General features: G+C 40.4%; 1 protein-coding gene across 1 annotated transcript; it reads right to left on the bottom strand.

Annotated features, from left to right (window-relative positions):
• Positions 1-7,069: 7,069 nt before the first annotated feature.
• On the bottom strand, positions 7,070-18,568 carry LOC118788737 (macrophage receptor MARCO-like). The gene is made up of 16 exons (XM_036544772.1): positions 18,383-18,568; positions 17,654-17,764; positions 17,122-17,442; positions 16,576-16,629; positions 15,932-16,021; positions 15,355-15,462; positions 14,900-14,944; positions 13,918-14,016; positions 13,285-13,338; positions 13,069-13,167; positions 12,929-12,982; positions 12,325-12,378; positions 10,529-10,564; positions 10,250-10,339; positions 9,108-9,275; positions 7,070-8,005 (listed from the first exon to the last, which is right to left on the bottom strand). The coding sequence occupies exons 1-16, from the start codon at positions 18,498-18,500 to the stop codon at positions 7,875-7,877; spliced, it is 1,632 nt and encodes a 543-aa protein (XP_036400665.1). The 5' UTR covers positions 18,501-18,568; the 3' UTR covers positions 7,070-7,874.
• Between the last annotated feature and the right edge of the window lie 255 nt (positions 18,569-18,823).

Below are 18,823 nucleotides of genomic sequence, written 5' to 3'. Positions count from 1 at the left end.
CCAAATGCACAGAGGTTGCCGTAACTCTTCCAGTTCTTGGGGAAATATCCCTGGACGGGGTCTTTTATTTGATCGTTTTCGTTCACTGGAGAGAAGGAAGGACAGAAAATTCACCCCTTGTCCACTAATAACCAGTGTACAGAAGATTATTTAAATTCTTTTTTTTTTTTTGCTTTTGCTGTTTGTAGCGAGTTTCATGTAAAGAGTCCGTAGAAGTACGTGTAACAAAAAGTATCTATCAAGAAAAACAAACAAATGGACTAACCCATTTTTGTGTTCTGCCAGGGTCCGTATGTTAAGGAATCATCTGTATCGTCATGCCATCAACAAAGTGATCGTACTAATATGTCACTGAATATGCTGCGTTGTGTTTTTCCACTCGTGAATACGTTTTAAGATTGACGTTTTCGATGTTCATTAAAACATAAGTATTACAATAGAAAGGTGTTTCTTTGTGTCCTGTTCACGCACAAACATCTGTACTGTAGCTTTGCACTCCAACCTCACACTTTTAATCTTTGACGACATGCCTTTATTTACTTATTATATACTGTGCACTCCATATTTGTTAGTTCTCCTGACTAAATCAGAACAAAGACAGGACATAAAAGATAAAATGTACATGTTTATAGTACATATATTTTCTTCTTATTTCCCAATGTTGCAATGCTATCGTATAATCGTTGAACAGAACAGGCATATTGTACCCAAATTATGCAATTTATTCCAGAAAACAGATAATAATGAAAATGTGAGAAAATGTGAGGCTCATATTTATTCACACCCCTGTAGTATTTTGTACATCCTGCATTGGCATGGATTATATTTGCAAGATGCTTCTCATGGAGATTCATGAGGTACTGGCACTTCTGGAACTCAAACAAATGTATTACGTATGATCTTATTTTTGTTTGTGTTATAATAAGATTAAAGTGTAACATTTTCTAAATTTTTGAATGCAAGGAAGTGTTGAAATGGACAAGGGATCTTTATTGGGCAAGAAAAACAAGATTTGTGCAGGGAGCCCATAGGCTTTTTAGTTGTTAAGAAATGACTCCCTTCAGGGGCATGGAGGTTGTACTGTATCAAACGTTAACACACATCAAAGGTACATAAAGGGACGTCTACAGCACCTGTACTATAGCTGTAGGTGAAGTACACACTACAGGGAGGCTTTTGGTCATGACATACACCTAAAATGTGGGTTTTAGTTTGGATTTAAATATTTAGAGAGTTCGTTGTCTGTGCAACACATGATTACACAAATCGTCCCACCATTTCATTTTTCAAGAACACAGCTGATGCTTCTTTGAAATAGAGTTAAATGTTGGATATTTAAAAAGATGTCAATTCAGGACCACTGTTTGCCATACTGCAGTCATAAGTCTTCAGTAAATGTATTTATAGCAAAAGTAGCAACGGGCCTCCACTTCTGACATTTACTGCCTTTCAAAGTCAGCTCATGTAACTTTTATCAACCATTGTGTGCTGTGGCCACTAAGGTGTTTGCTGTCTGTCTTAAACTATTGTGGGGATTACGACAAAGCGCTGAGTTTTCCCTGTTGACCTCATTGGGGGCTGCTCGGAATTTATCACCATCGAACTTTTGCTAGGATCTCTACATCTTTAAAGTGATTGAAATGCAGGTTATCATTGCTGTGTGGTTCCAAAGGACCCCCATTTGACATGGTAGCTATCTAAGGAACTTTAAAGGACGAGACCCCAAAGACAATGATGTATGACGGCAAATACAAATAAATTGTAAAACCATCCCGGCATGCTTAACTGAACTCCAAGTGGTCGCTGCATTAAAATTATTAAATTAAGATTTAAATGGTGACTTTGTGCCATAATGGCTGTCAGATGTGACTTTTGTTCAAAGGCTTGATTTTTTTTTACAAAACAGTTTATTATCTTGTGGGACTCATCAATTTAGATAATTTAATCGTGAATCTCCTGCTCCTCAAATTAGAATTCTAAGCTTTAGTTATGTGGAAGCGCTCATCTAATTGCTTTGCTGCAATGTGTCTTGGAACATGTGGCTCCTGTGGCATTTGAGGACGCAGGCTCCAGCTGAATTATGCCTCCATCCTCCGGTGGTCCGGACTGATTTAAGACGAAGATCCAGTGATTCACAGGTGAGAAAATGGCTGTATGTGTCTCTGCAGTGTCAGTGGTATGCCACTTTTCTATTCACGCGCCCAGCTCATGGCAATCGTCTCAGGTGAGGGGGCCGATCCATCATTATAACTGCCCTTCTGAGGATGAGCACACCCTTCATATCTAGAGTTTCCCAGCATGCTCCTCTCCCACTGTCTTTGCATGCTCCTTGGCGTAGCCCACATCTGACACTTAAGCATTAAGCCCCCGTTGTTGCTTTGCGACTACATTTTAATTTTATCATCAACAATAAAAATACAAATACTCCTACAGTTTTACACCACAATAGAAGATTACAGATGGCAAAAAAACACCATCAAACAAGACAAGGGAAATCAGATTATACCACTGCCAACACCTACATATACAAAACAAACAGCAGTACAACGTGTGTGTGTGTGTTTGTGTGTTTGTGTATATGTGTGTGTGTGTGTCTGCATGCAGGTGGGTGAGTGGTAGAGGAGGAAGAAAAAAGCTTGGTCATTTTTTGATACTTTCAGTTCTTGTACTGTTGTCTCGGTCCTGCTCCTGTCCACAGTACACTGTTCCTTTTTTCCTCTGCAAATCTGCTGCTTCATTTCCACCCTTGATATTTGCTTACCTCATAGTCTGAAATCAACTCATCTGCGGGTAAACACATGCTTTCCAATTGTCATAAACAATGAAAGGCCGACACTATAAAACGCAAGCGTTTATTTTCTGCGAGAGGAGAGCAGTCTGAAACATACTGCTCACTCCAGCGCTGTTGGGTGACTTTCCCTGCGATGTCCATGGCGTGGCTAAGTAAAGACTGCAACCCTCGCCTGACCCTGGGCGGTGCTGGCAGGGCGGCAGCAGATGGAGACGGACTGTGAGTCACTGGCACTGACCTCCTTGGGCTCAAAGGCTCTTTGCACCAAGCTCTGTGCTCCTTGGGCTCAACGGCTCATTGCACCCTTCTCAGCTCCCGAGTTTCCTCTGGGAGTGGAGTCCCCAACAGCAGTGTCACAAACAGAACAATCCTATCTGCAGATGTAGGTGCAAATCCAGAATGTGGACCCAACAGATAGAGCGTGCAACACATCATCGCACTTACAGCAACACTCATTTCGTCATATTCAACAGTGTGCAACCTTAGATACCCATTTACAAGACATTAGACTGTGTAGTAGAGCATTTGGTATCAGACTGTTCTTTTGTTATCAGATCCTGTCCTTTCATGTGCCTAATGCTAAAGCATTACAGATAAACTTGTTCCACAATAGACCATCATAATCATTAATGCAGTTACCACGATCAATCTGAGTACTTGTTAATTCACAAATGTGTATTTTATTTGCAGTTATTATATTATATTTTCCCAGACATGTCCTCTTTTTGGGACGCATTTTTTAGGTATGATCACCCTACATAAGAGTTACAACCAAAAAGGACGTTTATCCCTGAATATGCGGAAATATACGCTAAAATGTCTTCTTAATTGCTTTTTGAATGGATGAGGAAAACGTGACGGTGGCATTTTAAACTCACTTCTTCGCAGCTGATGCTTAGTTGCCCTTTATCGGTGGAGCTGATGCGTGTTGCATGTAAATGAGGTAGGCGGTCCTGTAGGACTGCTCTGAAAGGTTACTGGCTCCTTTCAGCATTCAAGATAAGGGCTGGAATCCAGGGAGTGCTAAGAAGCCAAACTGAGATGCAAAACACAGGCCAAGACTAAAAATGTTTTATTTGCAAAGCAATAAGACCATGACGGGGATATTCAATCTAACCACCATGGTGTTTTGTTTACAACCCTTAATAATCTAATAATCTACTTTATCAAGTTTTACTTTTTTGGTTGAGTTTTACACATAATCATAAAATGAATAAAACATACTGGGTAGGAATGTAAAACATGTTCTAGTTCTTTAAATGTTAAAAGTTAATGTCAAATCACCATAGTAATTAGACTGAATAACCCCAATCCCCCAATGCCAGGTTCACACCAGAACACACTTCATCTGAATAAAAGAAAAGGAGGGAACCACTTTTCTTTATCTGTGTTTTCTCCACTGAATTGCTTATTAAATGACAAAGGGTAGCACATGTATTTTTATTTTTTGATGGATTTTAATTCCTTTAATGCGTAAAACATGATTAAGTGTTGAGTGTGCGACTTACAGGGTACTCAAATATTTCTTTTGGGTTAGTAGTTGCCAGGAAACCAGATCAGGTCAACCTTTTACTTTTTAATTGGAAGTGATTGATTGTGATTCAGACCAGGTGGCTAAGCTGTGGTCCTCACCTGATTTCCTCACCTGTTAAGCATTACGCACCTGATTTCAATTAAATGAAGCATAGTATAAAAGTAGGTGTGTACACTCCCAGAATTTTTTTTCCTTGCAGAGCAGCATATTGGTACTAAGGCAAAGTTCTGTGGTTGCCTAATATTTTTTTTTAAATCACTCTCGATGTGTATGTTAGGAGTTGGCTGTTTTTCTTTTTTTTTGTTGCCAAAACCAAGAGCTGGTGTTTGAAGCTCCAGATTGCTTAGGATTTATAAATTGGTTAGGAGGGGTGTAACAAAGTTTGTCAGAGGCAGAGAAGTGAACGATGAGAGAATGTGTGCTGGAGGGGTATACAGGGAAATAAGAGTTTGGAGGCATGTGGGAGAACTGAGGTTTACGGGCACTTGTGTAGGCACAGGATTACTGAGGGGGGGGGAAAAAGCTGTATTCTGCAGCCAGTGAAGTAAAGGAGGGAAGCAATGGGGTAGATGGGAGGGAGTAGAACAGCTGGGCAGCAAAGCTGATCCAAGTTGAGGCCTGTAAACCAGTAACCTGTAGATGCTCACTGGAGCTCCACATCTATATGTAGGGTTTCTCTGGAGGGGTTCATTAGTCCCTCTTGTTCAGGGTTACCCACAGATGTTACATTTATTTCTCAAACATGATACCTTCTCCATACAACTTCAAGATGGATCTGTAGTGGTTTTGAGGTTGGGGTTTTTTTTTTTTTTAACTACACTTGATACCTAGCTGTTGACTACATTTTCTGTCTTCCCCCTTTGGCATTACACTAGTTTAACTGCTTTATACAGTTAACCTAAGGGAAAACAAGTGTCATACCCTATATGTAAACAAGACAAACTAAATCATCTTTTGTGAAAGTAACTTGTTGCTGCTATGGGTGAGGACAACCATCTTGCACTCATTTAAAAGCATTTTTTTTATTTAAAAATGAAATCCAATAATTAAGGCAAGTGCAGATTGTAAAGTTTGTTTCCAAGTCAAAGGGCAACTCATTTAATCACTATAGCAAACACTGTTAACATTATAAACGGATTTTTTTTTTTCCGCTATTGTCCACACCCTGGTTAATGAAAAATGGCTTCTGTACTTGCTTGTAAGCATGCATAGCTGCCGTACTGAAGTAGCTCTCAGCACAAATGGAATGGAACACAGAGCAGGGGCAATGGGCGTGGCAGAGCAGAGGAACGGGCCAATCAGATGGCCAAACGCATGAAACACATTGTGCTTAGCTGAAAGCTAAGATTTTCTCAGGCAATGAGTTCCACAAAACGCAGCACAATGAGGCAAGCGGGCATCTGCAGAAAGTGCTGAAGTGCTGTGGTGGTCAGAACACTGACCTGCAGTAAATAAGGTCAAAATCTGAATTTCCCAGAGCCACTCTAATACATTTTTTTTTTTTTTTTTTTTGACCGCATACTAAACAAGTCACCCCAAAGCGGGGGCACTGGCTGTAAGCATTAACCCACCACTGGAATGTATATATCTTCATCTGTAATACAAGAATGATGTGGAAGGGCAACACACATGTTCACAATCATTCATGCTTTCTCCCTCAGTCTCTACTGTAAGCTGTTGTATGCAGACAATGCAGAGAAAAATGAGAAAAGCATATGCACATTACACATCCCTGCAAAAAACAATCCTATTTTTTCACATTGAGCAGGGTGTACCTGTGAATATTTACCCCTGCATGAATTCTCTGTAATTTCATAATTTCATACTTATTCCACATACACATAGAATCACTGTCAGGTATAATTGGATGTCAGTTATAATTTAAATGGAGAACTTATTTAGCCCAAGGTAACGTGAAAGTGCATGCATGGACCCTATAGGGCACACTATAGGGCTGAAACATTTCAGCACGTCTAGATCATGATGGCACGGTGTATCTGTGAATGGTAATTTATGCCGAAACGTTTCTCTGAGGTGTCACCCGGGGTTAATAGGGGTGGAAGGTAGTCCTTATTACTCATCCTGTCAGGAAGAGATCCCCCCCCAACTCCCTGCCTTAATTATTTATTTGCATTCCTGTTCAATTATGCATGGTGCTCCTGGGCCAGGGATCAGCCAGGCATTGACCCGGGGGTCTGCCCGACTCTGAAATGCAGAAGGAGGAACCTTCATGTGCTCCTTCCAGGCTGTGCAGAGCGCTGGGGACTGGGAGACAGAGAACCGCTGAATAATAATCAGTTTCGTATTTAAATACCTCTGCTGCTCCCTAAATATGTAGATGGATGCATTCTTAAATGAGGAACTGACAGGCCAGGGCAGTGGCTGAATTTAAGGGCAATTTTACATTCCTCACTCGCAATGAAGTGTCTGAGATGATTAGCCTGCAGATAGTTCTTCAAACACTACTTCAACATATGCTTTCAGGTCACAAAGAAGTGTTCATTAAAGACTTTATTTTGAAAACAATCTAAACCACTTCTGAGCACTCCATCTCAGAACATACTAAGATCTCAGTGTTTAAAAAAAAATATCACCCTTTTATTACTTTAAGATTCATGGTCTTTTAAAAGGTATACTGTTAGATTGCAATTTCTTTCTGTTCTGCGTCACCTACCCTATGTCTCCAGTCATGAATATCTTCATTCCTTCTTTCGGATGAAAAAAGGTTGAAAACATGGTGGCATTTGACTCCAATCCTGACCTGTCCGGTCACTTTGCCTCTGTAGGATGCATATTCATGGACGAAACCTACTTATCAAAAATGCATACTTATCAAAATGCCTTTCTAGTCTGATAAAGCATGTGGAAAGCAGGCTAACTGTTTTCTCCCCTCTGTGTCTTCAGACATTATTAAGCTCATAAGGGAGTCAAGTGCTCCTGTGCCTGGAACTTCCATGTTCTCTCAAGAATGAGAATATTCTAATTTATTTCATCCTTGCAGTGTCATTATAACTGAGGTGACAACTGTGACACCATATTTTATTTTATTATACTTTATTTTTAGGTGGAGCCTGAGGGCAGACATGCCTCACAGTATTGAACCGTAAGAAAAACTATGTTAATACTAAAAGTCAAAAGAGGCTTAGAAATCAGGATTTTTATTCAGCTTTAATTTTGATAGCTGGGCTATAGACTGGTGTTGGGGGCTTGTCATGGTTTTTGAATTAAAAAATAATAGAGAATGTAATAGTTGAATATAAAAATGTAAGTTACAATGTGGCACAGTGTATTATCCTCATATATAATATAATATAATATAATATAATATATAATATAATTCCAAGTTATGGCAGAAAAAATGTGTACATGTTGCTTTAAGAATGATGTCAGGTAACTTGAGGATTAGACCAAAAATCCATCTAAAAACCAATATAAGCTTGTCTATATTTGCATTTTTGCATGTATGCGTGTTTATACAGTAAAGTTGCCCATTGTAGGCGCACCTGCTGAAGGAAATGCTGATCAGAATAAGCAGTGTTGAATGAAGTGTTATGCGCATGACACCCCAGCATCTTCATCGTGGTTGCAGTTGTTGATTCCCAGGCCGTTGTGTGGGCATGTGAAGATGTTGGGCTCACTGCCTGTACACCTCAGGTCATCCAGCCAAATTCTGCCCGTTCCTGAAATGTAAAAAAGTAAATTAATAAATTAATAATAATAAAATGGTTGCTAATTAAACCATCCCATGTGAAAATAAAATATACAGAAATGTTATTCAGCCCAAGAATACATTGAAAACACATTTAAATATATTCATGTGAAGCAGAAATATGGCAAAAGGGCAATTAAGGTATTTTCAGTATATTAATTAAGATAAAAATGTATTCTCAAATATATTTTGAAAATGTTTTATACAGGATTAACAAAGGGCGTTGCAAATGGTTACGCATTTAGTATGTTGCATTCAACAATATCATAAATATTTCTTTGAGAATCATGCATTGAAGGCACTCAGGGCTTGAAATTGACTCATGTTGATATGCTCTAGTAGTTATGGCAGCATGTCAGATCATACAATAACTGGATAGCCCTTCATATGCAAAGCATGTGCAATACAAAAATGCCTCTAAGAAATTCATAAGTGATCAAGACAATTCATAGCACCTTATGACAACAAATGAAGCAGTAAGCCTAACTGTACATTCACACCGGGAGCGGCAAGAGCGTCAAAATTCTCTCTGGCCGCCCTGCAGACAACGCTGTCGAAGAAGTGGACGCTCTGACGTAGATGAAATAGCTCACATAGAAAATGAGTGACTTCCGGTCGCTTTGACGCTCTCGCCGCTCCTGGTGTGAACATACGGTAAGGGTTGGGTTCATTTAGCTTCTCAACAGTTTGTCATTTGTTGTACACGGTTTTCGTTAATTGCAACTAATGGAAAAATTATTTTAATGTGCTATGTGGCCATTTTGCAGTAGGAAGGGTATGTATGTGTTCATGTAAAAATCCTGTGATTGTTTTTATATTCCCATCATAAACCACCTACCTATTCTGATTGAGGAAGGTGGCAAATTTAAAAAAAAAAAAAAAAAAAAAAAAAAAAAAACTTAAAACGTGGACTCAGATTAAAACCTACCATTACAACATTTATGGAATAATTGCATTTTTTAAGGCTTCTGCCTCCAGACTTGAGCTCTGTATCTGCATTTCTGTCAGATGGTCATGACACCCTAATAATGAATGATGTATGTATGTATGTATGTATGTGTGAGAGACCTTACCTCCAGCAGCAGTGTACACACTGACTGCTCTCTGGTAGCCCAGCATTCGGCAGATCACCATCCCGTCCAGGGTGTCAAAGCTGTCGTCACAAATTGTCCCCCACTGGCCTTGGTTCAGGACCTCCACTCGCCCACGCCCCCCCCCACCGACAATCCTCACAACGGATGCTGCTCAATTAGATTACATTCATTACATTACATTACATTACATTACATTACATGCTCAATGCAGAAAGGAGGGGGCTGACAGTTAAAATCTACCATGTGTGTCAATGCTTAAATTTGAATGAAGTCCATCAATGACACATTCATCCACTTTGTTTTTATGCAAAATGATACATGATCTATCACATGCATGATGCGCCGTGGCTGTTAGCATGAATAAATGCGACAGAGAAAATGACTTGGATGACACGTGGATGGATATTATTCGGCTTCTCATACAGTATGCTGTCATTTTAATACGCTTGAGTAAATCATTCCCTTTCTCTGTGGTAAGACATGAACATTTCACTCAAAGGAAACCTAAATGCAGATAAAGGTGAATACACAGAGCAGAGACAGGTCACCTGTTATGACAGGGCTGGATCCCTCTGGATCTGACTGAGCTATATTGTGTTGAGCTTTGTGGTTCACACACCATCTCTAAAACATTCTGAAATTTGCCAGATGTGACATATTAACAATGGGCCCCAATAATATGCATTCAATAATAGTGAGGTGTCCAATATAATGTATTGTTTACGCTTGAGCAGCAGTGTAGTATAGTGGTAAGGGGCGGGGCTCGCAACCAAAAGGTTGCTGGTTTGATTCCCTACTGGGACAATGCGGCTGTACCCTTAGGCAAGGTACTCCAGCTGTAAGGTAGGCAAGGTATCCAGCTGTATAAATGGATCAAAGTGTGACCTATGTAAGTCCCTCTGGATAAGAGCGCCTGCTAAATGACGGTAATGTAATGTAATGTAATTTAGAATCCCCACCAAAACTCAAAGGCAGCAGTGATTTCCACGACAGTTAATGGTAGAAGGTATGGAGTGGACAGGTAGAAGGTTGCCCAGTACTTCTTCAGAACCTCAGAGAGGAGGGTAAGGTGGACTTTGTGGCCAAGCACAGGTGTGAGAGGGTTCAACAGGGTGACTTACATCGCGCACCAGGAGTTCCTTTGTCCCCTTTCTCACCACGTGGACCCTGAGGGCCAATGCCACCTGTGGCGCCCTTCCACCCCTTTTCCCCTGAAACAGCAGGGAGGCCTCAGTGAGAAATGTCCACAGAGCAAACAACCTGACTCACAGTATTCAGATAACTTTCCACAACATTATCACACAGTACGTGTGACTGGGATATGTTCACCACAAAAGGATTATAACATGTCATAAGTGTATATAACATGACTACATCTGGTCTAACAGCATGATTTTCACCTTTTTGACCCTTTAGTCCTTGTGGTCCTTGGACACCTAGAAATTAAAAAAAATAAAGTGGTGAATATTCCATGCTATTCTGTCTGTGGATGTCAATACAGATGAATACTGTTAGGGAGGCAAAGTTTAAATGATACGAGGTGATTTTCACTTGGTAGAAGCATCTTAGCCCTGTTTTTAGGGGTAAAATTTCATGCCAGGTTTACAAAACCCAAGTGTTAATACTGATGAATGAAATCCCAAAATTGAGCAAGATGGTGAATTGCTAATGCTGACTTGCTCATAGTAGCCTCGTACAATAAACTCTCACTTCCTCTTCAACGCTGATTGCTCACATGCTCATTGGAACACAGGAAAAGTAAGAGAAATTAATTAGAAAGCGTAACAGAAGGGCAGTGGTGGCAGTTCTGGTTGTGTGGGTGGGGTTTGTTGAAGGACCCACAGCTGGTCGAACCTGCCTCCTCTGGAATGCTTTCCCTTGCATTTCCCAAGGTGTATGAAATCTCGTTTTCCTGTTAGCTAAGTGAAATCACAATGCGGCAGTTGCTTTCTGTCTTTTGAAACTGGAAGCACATGGATCTATTCTGATTCATTCTCCCCATGCGATACATCATGTTTTAGATCTTGCAAAAGTTGCACTCTTGTAGTGGTTTGGATGGTTCTAGATGCATGGTTTGTGGATTTAATGAGGAATCAGGGGAAGTGTAAAAAGCAGTAATAACCTTGACTTTCCATGACCTGCAGTCAGGTAGTGATTCATAACATTGTATAAGGCTTGACATACAGGGCTGCCTCTATCCCTTTGAACTTTGGCAAAGTGCTTTTTTCAGAATTTGTCTTTGGGCCTTCAAATGATGGTCAGTCTGTAACAAATGGATCTCATATTGTCTTGAATTTTCTTGGGTTTCCTCTTGAGGACATTATCATAGCTTGATGTGAGCACACACTTTCATCAGTAGGCAAGAAGTTCATTCCACTCAGCTGCTTCTGCCACTTTTACACTAGTGTACATACGGTGCTCATACTGTACTTTACGCAAGATCATGATTTCTAGAACACACAGTTGGCATCTTGTGATCTGACTGTGGGAAATGACTGTGGTATTGAGAACCTCTGTTTGAGGCAGATAAAAGGCGCCTACACAGGGGTTTGTACGGCCAGTTGAAAGACGAACTGAATGTGCTTAGGAAAGCAATGCTGGTGAACAGAAACAGAAATCTGCTCACTGAGAACTTCAGGGTCCCCCCTTTCTTCCTTCCTTCCACCTCAGTTATTGAAAGTCATGAATTGCATGTCACTTGAAACAGTCTGTCATTATAGAGTATAAAACCATATTATATGTATGACTTGGGACTCCTGATGTAAGGAATGCATTTATTCTAAAAATACTGAAACTATAAATCTCAATCTATTGTTAATATTGTTAGTATTATTTGTTACTTTATTGAGCTACTTTACATTGACTGTAAAATACATTCTAAAATGGCACAGAATATCATTTTAAAGGTATTCTACAACAGACAACCACACATTTTTAAAGGAAATTATCAATATATCTTGCAATGTATTTAATATGTGAATTTCTTACTGTATTTACCGAATTTATCACTGCATAATATATACTTTTCATAAGGAAAATCTGTGCTTGATTGAAATCATTACCTCAACCATACATCTTGTTTGTTGTACTCTGCTTCACTTGTAAGTCGCTTTGGATAAATGTGTCCGACAAATGAATAAATGTAAATACATACAGGGTACATACTCTAGGTAGAAAGGCAAAGGTCAGTGCTTACCTTGCTCTCCTTTCACGCCTTTGTCCCCTGCATTGCCTTTGGCCGCTTGTAACCCTGGAATGAGAGACATTATGTATAATGCCATGTCAATAATTTGAACACCCTCTGACCAGGAGGAAATATGAGAACAAGAACCAATCAGAAGCCAGGGAATTTGACCAGAAGATTCTAATGCTGTGACTGTAACATGAGAGAGCACCATCTTTGTTTCTTTTGTGTTTAGGTCTTCGTAGTATGGATATATTTTTTGTTTTAACAATATTTAATATTATGGCTATTATTACTATAAATCCAAAAAACGGCACCCTACAAAACACTTGTATTTGTCAATTCAAGATTTCACTTAAAGAATGCATAGTACTTAAGTCAAAATCAAAAATCTTGAAAAAATTCTTTTTTCTCAAAGATTTAACTTTCCGATATCTGAGACAACACTTTCATTGATGAAACAATTTCTGCTGAAACCACAAAGATCTCATTTGGTTTGACAGTTCTGTATGTGGTGACTACAAAGGGACCCATAATGAAGACAGCTTCATTCATGCTGCTAGCTGGAACACACGTCTGGAGGATGGAGTAGCTTTTGACTGCAGTGTCACTGTACCTGTGAGCCCCCTGTCCCCTTTGATGCCCGGACGTCCCTGGATTCCTGGTGATCCTGCACAGGCAATGAAAGCACACATGGTTCATGGCTCAGAGGCAGGATTTGTCATATCAGGACTGAATTTGGCAGGAAATCCTCACCTGTCTGTCCTCTAGCACCTGTGTCTCCTTTTACACCTGGCTCCCCCTTCATCCCTTGGAGCCCACGGGGTCCTGCCACCCCAGCCACTCCAGGAATTCCTGAATGTTGCACAACTGTCAGACACTCATCTGCATACTGCACACGCACACGCATACGCACACATGCATGCACACAAACTCACATTCACATGAATAGGTATGGAAACTGCAGCATACCATTATCTCCTTTAGAGCCCTTTTCTCCTGGAGGGCCAGGCACTCCTTGAGATCCTGGGAAGTGGGGACAGAGGGTTGACAGGAAGCTTCTCTAAAGTTTACAGCAGGCAATTAAACTGTGTTCAGATTCAATATGTGCAATATTTGGAATTATATGATGGACAGGTATGAGAGGCAATGCTTTTGTGGTGAATGCACAGCTTTCATAATTAGACAGGTTCTACATTTCCTACTTGCAAGCTATTTCTTAGATGGGAGAATGTTTTAAAGAGGTATTGATTAAGAAGTATTGCAATTGTCCTCATTTATTTCAGATTTTTTTCCAAATGATTCGAGAGGGTGCAAGGAATCTTGGAGAAAATGACACCAAGGTTGTGAAGAAATGGGGCTGAAACTCAAGAAAGATAAAGCAGAATAACCCATTTGAGGCAACACCTTCAAAAAAGCAAAAACTGAAAAGTCTGAACCTAACCAGGACAAAACGATGTCTTTCATGTCAAGCAGCCTAATCCCATGTCAGGTTACAGATGACCCCACTTAGATTTATGTCACTTAACAGTCCAACCCCCCCCCCCCCCCCCCCCAAAAAAAAAAGCCTTCCACACACATGCACACTTAAGCAGAGACGCATACCTGTGACTCCACGGTCTCCTGCCTGCCCTTTATCTCCTGCTGGTCCCTTCTGTCCTGGAGCACCTGCAGCCCCTGATTGTCCCTTCATACCTGGAGCACCTACACACACAAATGCACAAACATGAACACAGATTCTAACGCCACAGATTGATGAACAAAAACATATAACCACACACACACACACACCTGTATGAAACCACCTGTTATTATGAGTGACCCCCAAGATCCCCGCATGCATCACAGTAAGCCGCTCGCCTCTCTGGAATTTGAACCATAATCATAAACTCATTCTCCACAAGACACAAGTCAAGTGCTCTTCCTATTGGCCAAACTGTCATTTCTGCTTGACCTCTCCATAAATGTGGATGGTTCTACACTGTTCCTCTCCCAGGCAAAGAACAAAGTATGTTGTTACATTCAATGAGAAGAACCTCTCTGGAGAGATTGCAGATTCTTCTACTGCATCATCCTTTCCCTTGGATACATACCTGATTTACTGTAGCCAGCTATGTTTTTTTAATTCAGCTTCAAAGTTTTTTGTTTTTTTTTAATTACATTGAATTTCAACTCTAGTGCTTGAAAGGCCAAATGTCTTTCAGTATTTAAAAAAATGCACAGAATAGGAACAGGCTCAGTCTCTTAAAATATAAATCAATGGCACCTTTCATTGGGCCGGGGGTACGATGGGGTGGGGTGCTGGTGCAGCAGGGTTGAACTTATGTAGGTGAGTAATGAGAAGAGCGGCTGATATTCATATTCTAGCTCCATTTTATTGACTTAGTTCTTCTTGTAAGCTTGGCCTTACATAATCAATAATTCATCATGCATAGACATTCTCTCCAAGAAGATGAGCTGGCTAATGTGCTCATAAATGGAAAAACGTGAATAGTTTGAAGCATCTGTGTGTGAACAGCTTTGTATGTGTACTACAAAGCAGTGCTTTTTTCCATTAAATTGGGAAACTCAAGGATTGTACACTCACCTGGCTGTCCAACCAGCCCTCGTTGTCCTGGTTCACCCTTTGAACCTTGATCAACAGTGAATGAAGGACAAAATAAGCCAATGAGCCCAAAACAGAAATACAGAATTCAGTGTCTTACCTGTACACATAAGCAGTCACAGTGAGCCAAATATAATGTAAGCTTATTAAATGTAGTAACACAAAATATCCCTTAATAGCACTCAAGATTTCCCCTGAGGAGTTTATCAACAAACTAATAATGTTACACTGAGCCAATGTTTGTATTGTGACTCAGTGATGCTACATTTGGCTATTGGGCAGCACTCCAGGGTAGCAGGCAACAACGCTATGGTGTTTAGTGGCCACCTTTTTAGATGAATACTAAGAGCCAGATGGCCTCTTTCTGGAATTGTTTCCCGTTAGCAGCTGTGTCTCGGAGAACGTATCCAAGCTTCCTCGTGATCCTTTTACAGTACCTGTTTGGCCTGGCTGCCCTGCAGGTCCTCTGGGTCCAGGTGAGCCAGGTGGTCCAGGATTCCCTCTGCTGCCATCTGAGCCTCTAAGTCCAATCTTGCCAGCTTCACCTACACAGGCACATCCTCTATTCAGCTCACAGCATCGCACGTACTCCGTTAGGATCAGTTTGGATGAAACTGACACACAGTGACACACACCACTTAGGTATGTAGATATACTGTATCTTTTCACAATTTACTGCAACTACGGACAGATATCTGCTGGCTTTATCATTGACCTGTAAGCATTAAAATATGTCCTGTAAAAAGTGCTACCACAGATGGCTAAAAAGAGAGGACAGTTCTTCATATTGAAGAATAATGGATAAGTGTGTAGATTTCTCAAACCATTTCTCCCTGGAAGAAATCTGAGATTCTTATAGCGTTGAACTGCAATAGGGTTGAACTACTTTATAGTGGATATGATATTCATTGTGTGGATATACACAGCTGCACATAACAGAAGTGTGTCTAAAACTGAGATGGGGACATTATGGACACTGTGTTGTAGCTTCGTCAGAAGTAAGCACACGCTCACCTGGGCTACCTTTTTCTCCCTTTGTACCTGGAGCACCTTGGGGCCCCTTGTTCCCTGGGGCACCTTTTTCGCCCCTTGAACCAGGGGAACCTTTATTAAACAAGAACAGGGTAACGTGTGTTTAAAACCATTGTTGAAACGCGTAAATATGTTTAAGTGTTACCCCTTTATACTCTTTGGTGTGTAGCCACATTGTAGTCTGGAAACCTATTCAAATCAAATCACATTTTCTCCAAAGAGCTTAACCCCTATTGTGCCCTGAAAGGCTATTTATTTTCTGAGGTGTCTGGGGATGAAAGTCCTGCAATGTATGGGTCCCCAGTGTGTTCTGTGGACAGAAAATGTATTTTTATATAGTATTTAATTTAATAAGTGTTTTTAATACACCAACCATAATAAATGATAATAAAAATGTCCTCCTGATTTATCATTACCATATCTATTTTTATCCCAAACCTTACCATTTTGGGGTATCATTGTTTCATAAATCATTGTTTAACACTGCTATATCACACTATGTAACAATGTTACAATATTATAACACATTTTGCATGAGGAGGCAACACATCTTGCAGGATTTTGATGCACTTGTTTTGGATTTGTCATGGTAACAGCTTCTTATGCTGAAACTGGTGGAAACTCACCGTCGGCTCCAGCGTTTCCTTTCTGTCCTTTTGAACCAGGAGTACCGGGAGGGCCTGCAGCGGTCAGACACTTGCTTACTACATTGTTATCATCCCATTATTAATCCACAATTTTCAAATATGGTCAAAGCCGAGAACTGCCTACAATATCAGGATATTTATAGCAAGCAGTCACAATAAGCCCAGAAACATTCAGGCAAAATAAGAGGCAACATTTAACATTTAACTTAAACATTTCAACAACTGTAAAGGGGGAGAAATTCCTGAAACCCATAATGAGACTAAGTGAGCAATATAATCCTAAACAGCTGCAACTTGTCTGAATCACTTGTTAGACAATTCAGTAATATCCTACTGAATGCAAAAGCTCTCTAAATCACAGACACTATGGTAACATTCTCATACTATTACAGTAATGTTGTGGGAATGAGAGAATAGAGTGAAAATAAAAAAAATTCCCATTACATTACATTATTCATTTAGTAGATGCTCTGGATAAGAGTGACTTTCAGCACAAACACTTTCCCCGCCCTCCATCCCTCTCACCTGGGATGCCCCGCAGGTTTTCCACTCTGCTTAGCAGCCGGAGCGTGGTGGCATTGACCATGCCCAGCCCCACCCTAAGCTGTCCCAGGTCCCCGCCCGCTCCGCTAAGGCCGTCCACTCGGACCTGCAGGTCTCCCAGGCTCCTGCTCAAGGTGGCGGTATCCAGGCTGGTGTTCCTCAGCAACGGGAGCAGGTCCTCGCCCCAGCCGGGGGGTGGCCGCGTCCCTAGAGGGAGCTCGTTGGAGGAGGCCGACAGTCTCTCGAACCCGGTCTTGCCCAACGCCCCCGTAGCATGGTAGACATCAGCCTGCAGCTTAAACACTACAGAGAGCGTCATTACAAAATTAACTGTTGTATTTTAGCATTTCAGTCTTCAGATCTGTATTTTACCAGTACATTAATTTTTTTTTTTTTTCCTCAACTATTACTCAAAACAGGTTAAACATGACGTTGTACATCAGTGTGTAATTGCTGAAATATGACTGTTGTATCAGAATCTCCCCAGAGTCAAGGCAACAAATGCTTTCTGTACCTTTGTAAGCCAGGTACACATTCACTCCTGTTAGCAGAATCATATACACCACAACCAGCTTCAGGCACCTCCTTCCCTCTGTCCCCTCTCCCTCTGTCCTTTTTGTTGAATCTGGAAAAGATGTATAACTGATGAACACGCTATATTACAATATAACATTCAAATTTTTTGAAAATGCTTAGATTATGTTTTGATTTTTGCTTTGATTTTGATTTAATGCTTAGATTGATTTTTTTTTTTTTTAAATCTGCTGAAATTATCATTGTTAGTTTGACCAGTAATACTACTGTGATATTGTATCAGCAGACATACATGAAAATAAATGGCAATGCAGCACTCACTCCCACATCACAGCCATATTGTTGATGCGGGACATCAATGTCAGTCATAACAGCAAATTTAACCCCAGCAAGTAAATTACACTGACTGTCTATTACAGTACATGTTGACTGTAGTAGACAGATTTCATATATTAGATAATATAATACAATCTATTATATCTTATAAAATTCAATATAGTAATATTGAAATCTATTATATCAACAACATTTGGACTATTACAGGTTTGAAGGTAAATTCCTGTACTTTTTTTTTTTTTTTTTTTTTTTTCTTCACAGACCATGACTGATAGTAAGTACTGGACCACTACTCACTAAGACTAATAAATAACACCTATCCACAGTATTCATTCATTTGGCCACTATCTGGTTGCAAGAATCGCATACTTACCACTGTTTTCAAGCTCAAAGTGGTCAGCTCTGTTAAGTCTCATATCCAGGTCGTACAGTGGATTGCTTTGGCTGAATATGGTGGCTTTCCCGTCTGGGTTTTCCACTGCTATGTCCATGATGTAAAGTGCACTGACAGTCTTTGGTCCAAGATATGAACTTGGTCTCCTCTTGTACAATATGTTGCGTAAAGCAAAAAAATCAAACTTGCTGATGTAAAATGGGGGTAAGTCTGGGAACAGTGGAATAAACCTGCCCACTCAGGATTTTTCTTTTTGGCTGGAGTACTGTGAGCTTGAATCACACAGCAAACATGTAAAAGACAGGAATACAGAAGTGAAACTGGTGCTTTTAAGGTTTCGTTGTTTCACTTCCAGCAGAGCAAATGGCCTATAAAACATGCACATGAAAACAGTCTGCAGGTTCTGTTTATCCTCGGAGA

The sequence above is a fragment of the Megalops cyprinoides genome, chromosome 14, assembly GCF_013368585.1.
Source record: "Megalops cyprinoides isolate fMegCyp1 chromosome 14, fMegCyp1.pri, whole genome shotgun sequence".
Taxonomy (NCBI): domain Eukaryota; kingdom Metazoa; phylum Chordata; class Actinopteri; order Elopiformes; family Megalopidae; genus Megalops; species Megalops cyprinoides.
This window is presented reverse-complemented; position numbering and strand designations above follow the sequence as displayed.

Excerpts from the sequence above, each read along its gene's own strand:
- LOC118788737 (XM_036544772.1), bottom strand. The coding sequence starts at position 18,500 with ATGGACATAGCAGTGGAAAACCCAGACGGGAAAGCCACCATATTCAGC. Across the intron at positions 12,983-13,068 it reads AGGTGCTAGAGGACAGACAG|GATCACCAGGAATCCAGGGA; the intron begins GTGAGGATTTCC and ends TTGCCTGTGCAG. Across the intron at positions 8,006-9,107 it reads TGTGTACACTGCTGCTGGAG|GAACGGGCAGAATTTGGCTG; the intron begins GTAAGGTCTCTC and ends TTTACATTTCAG.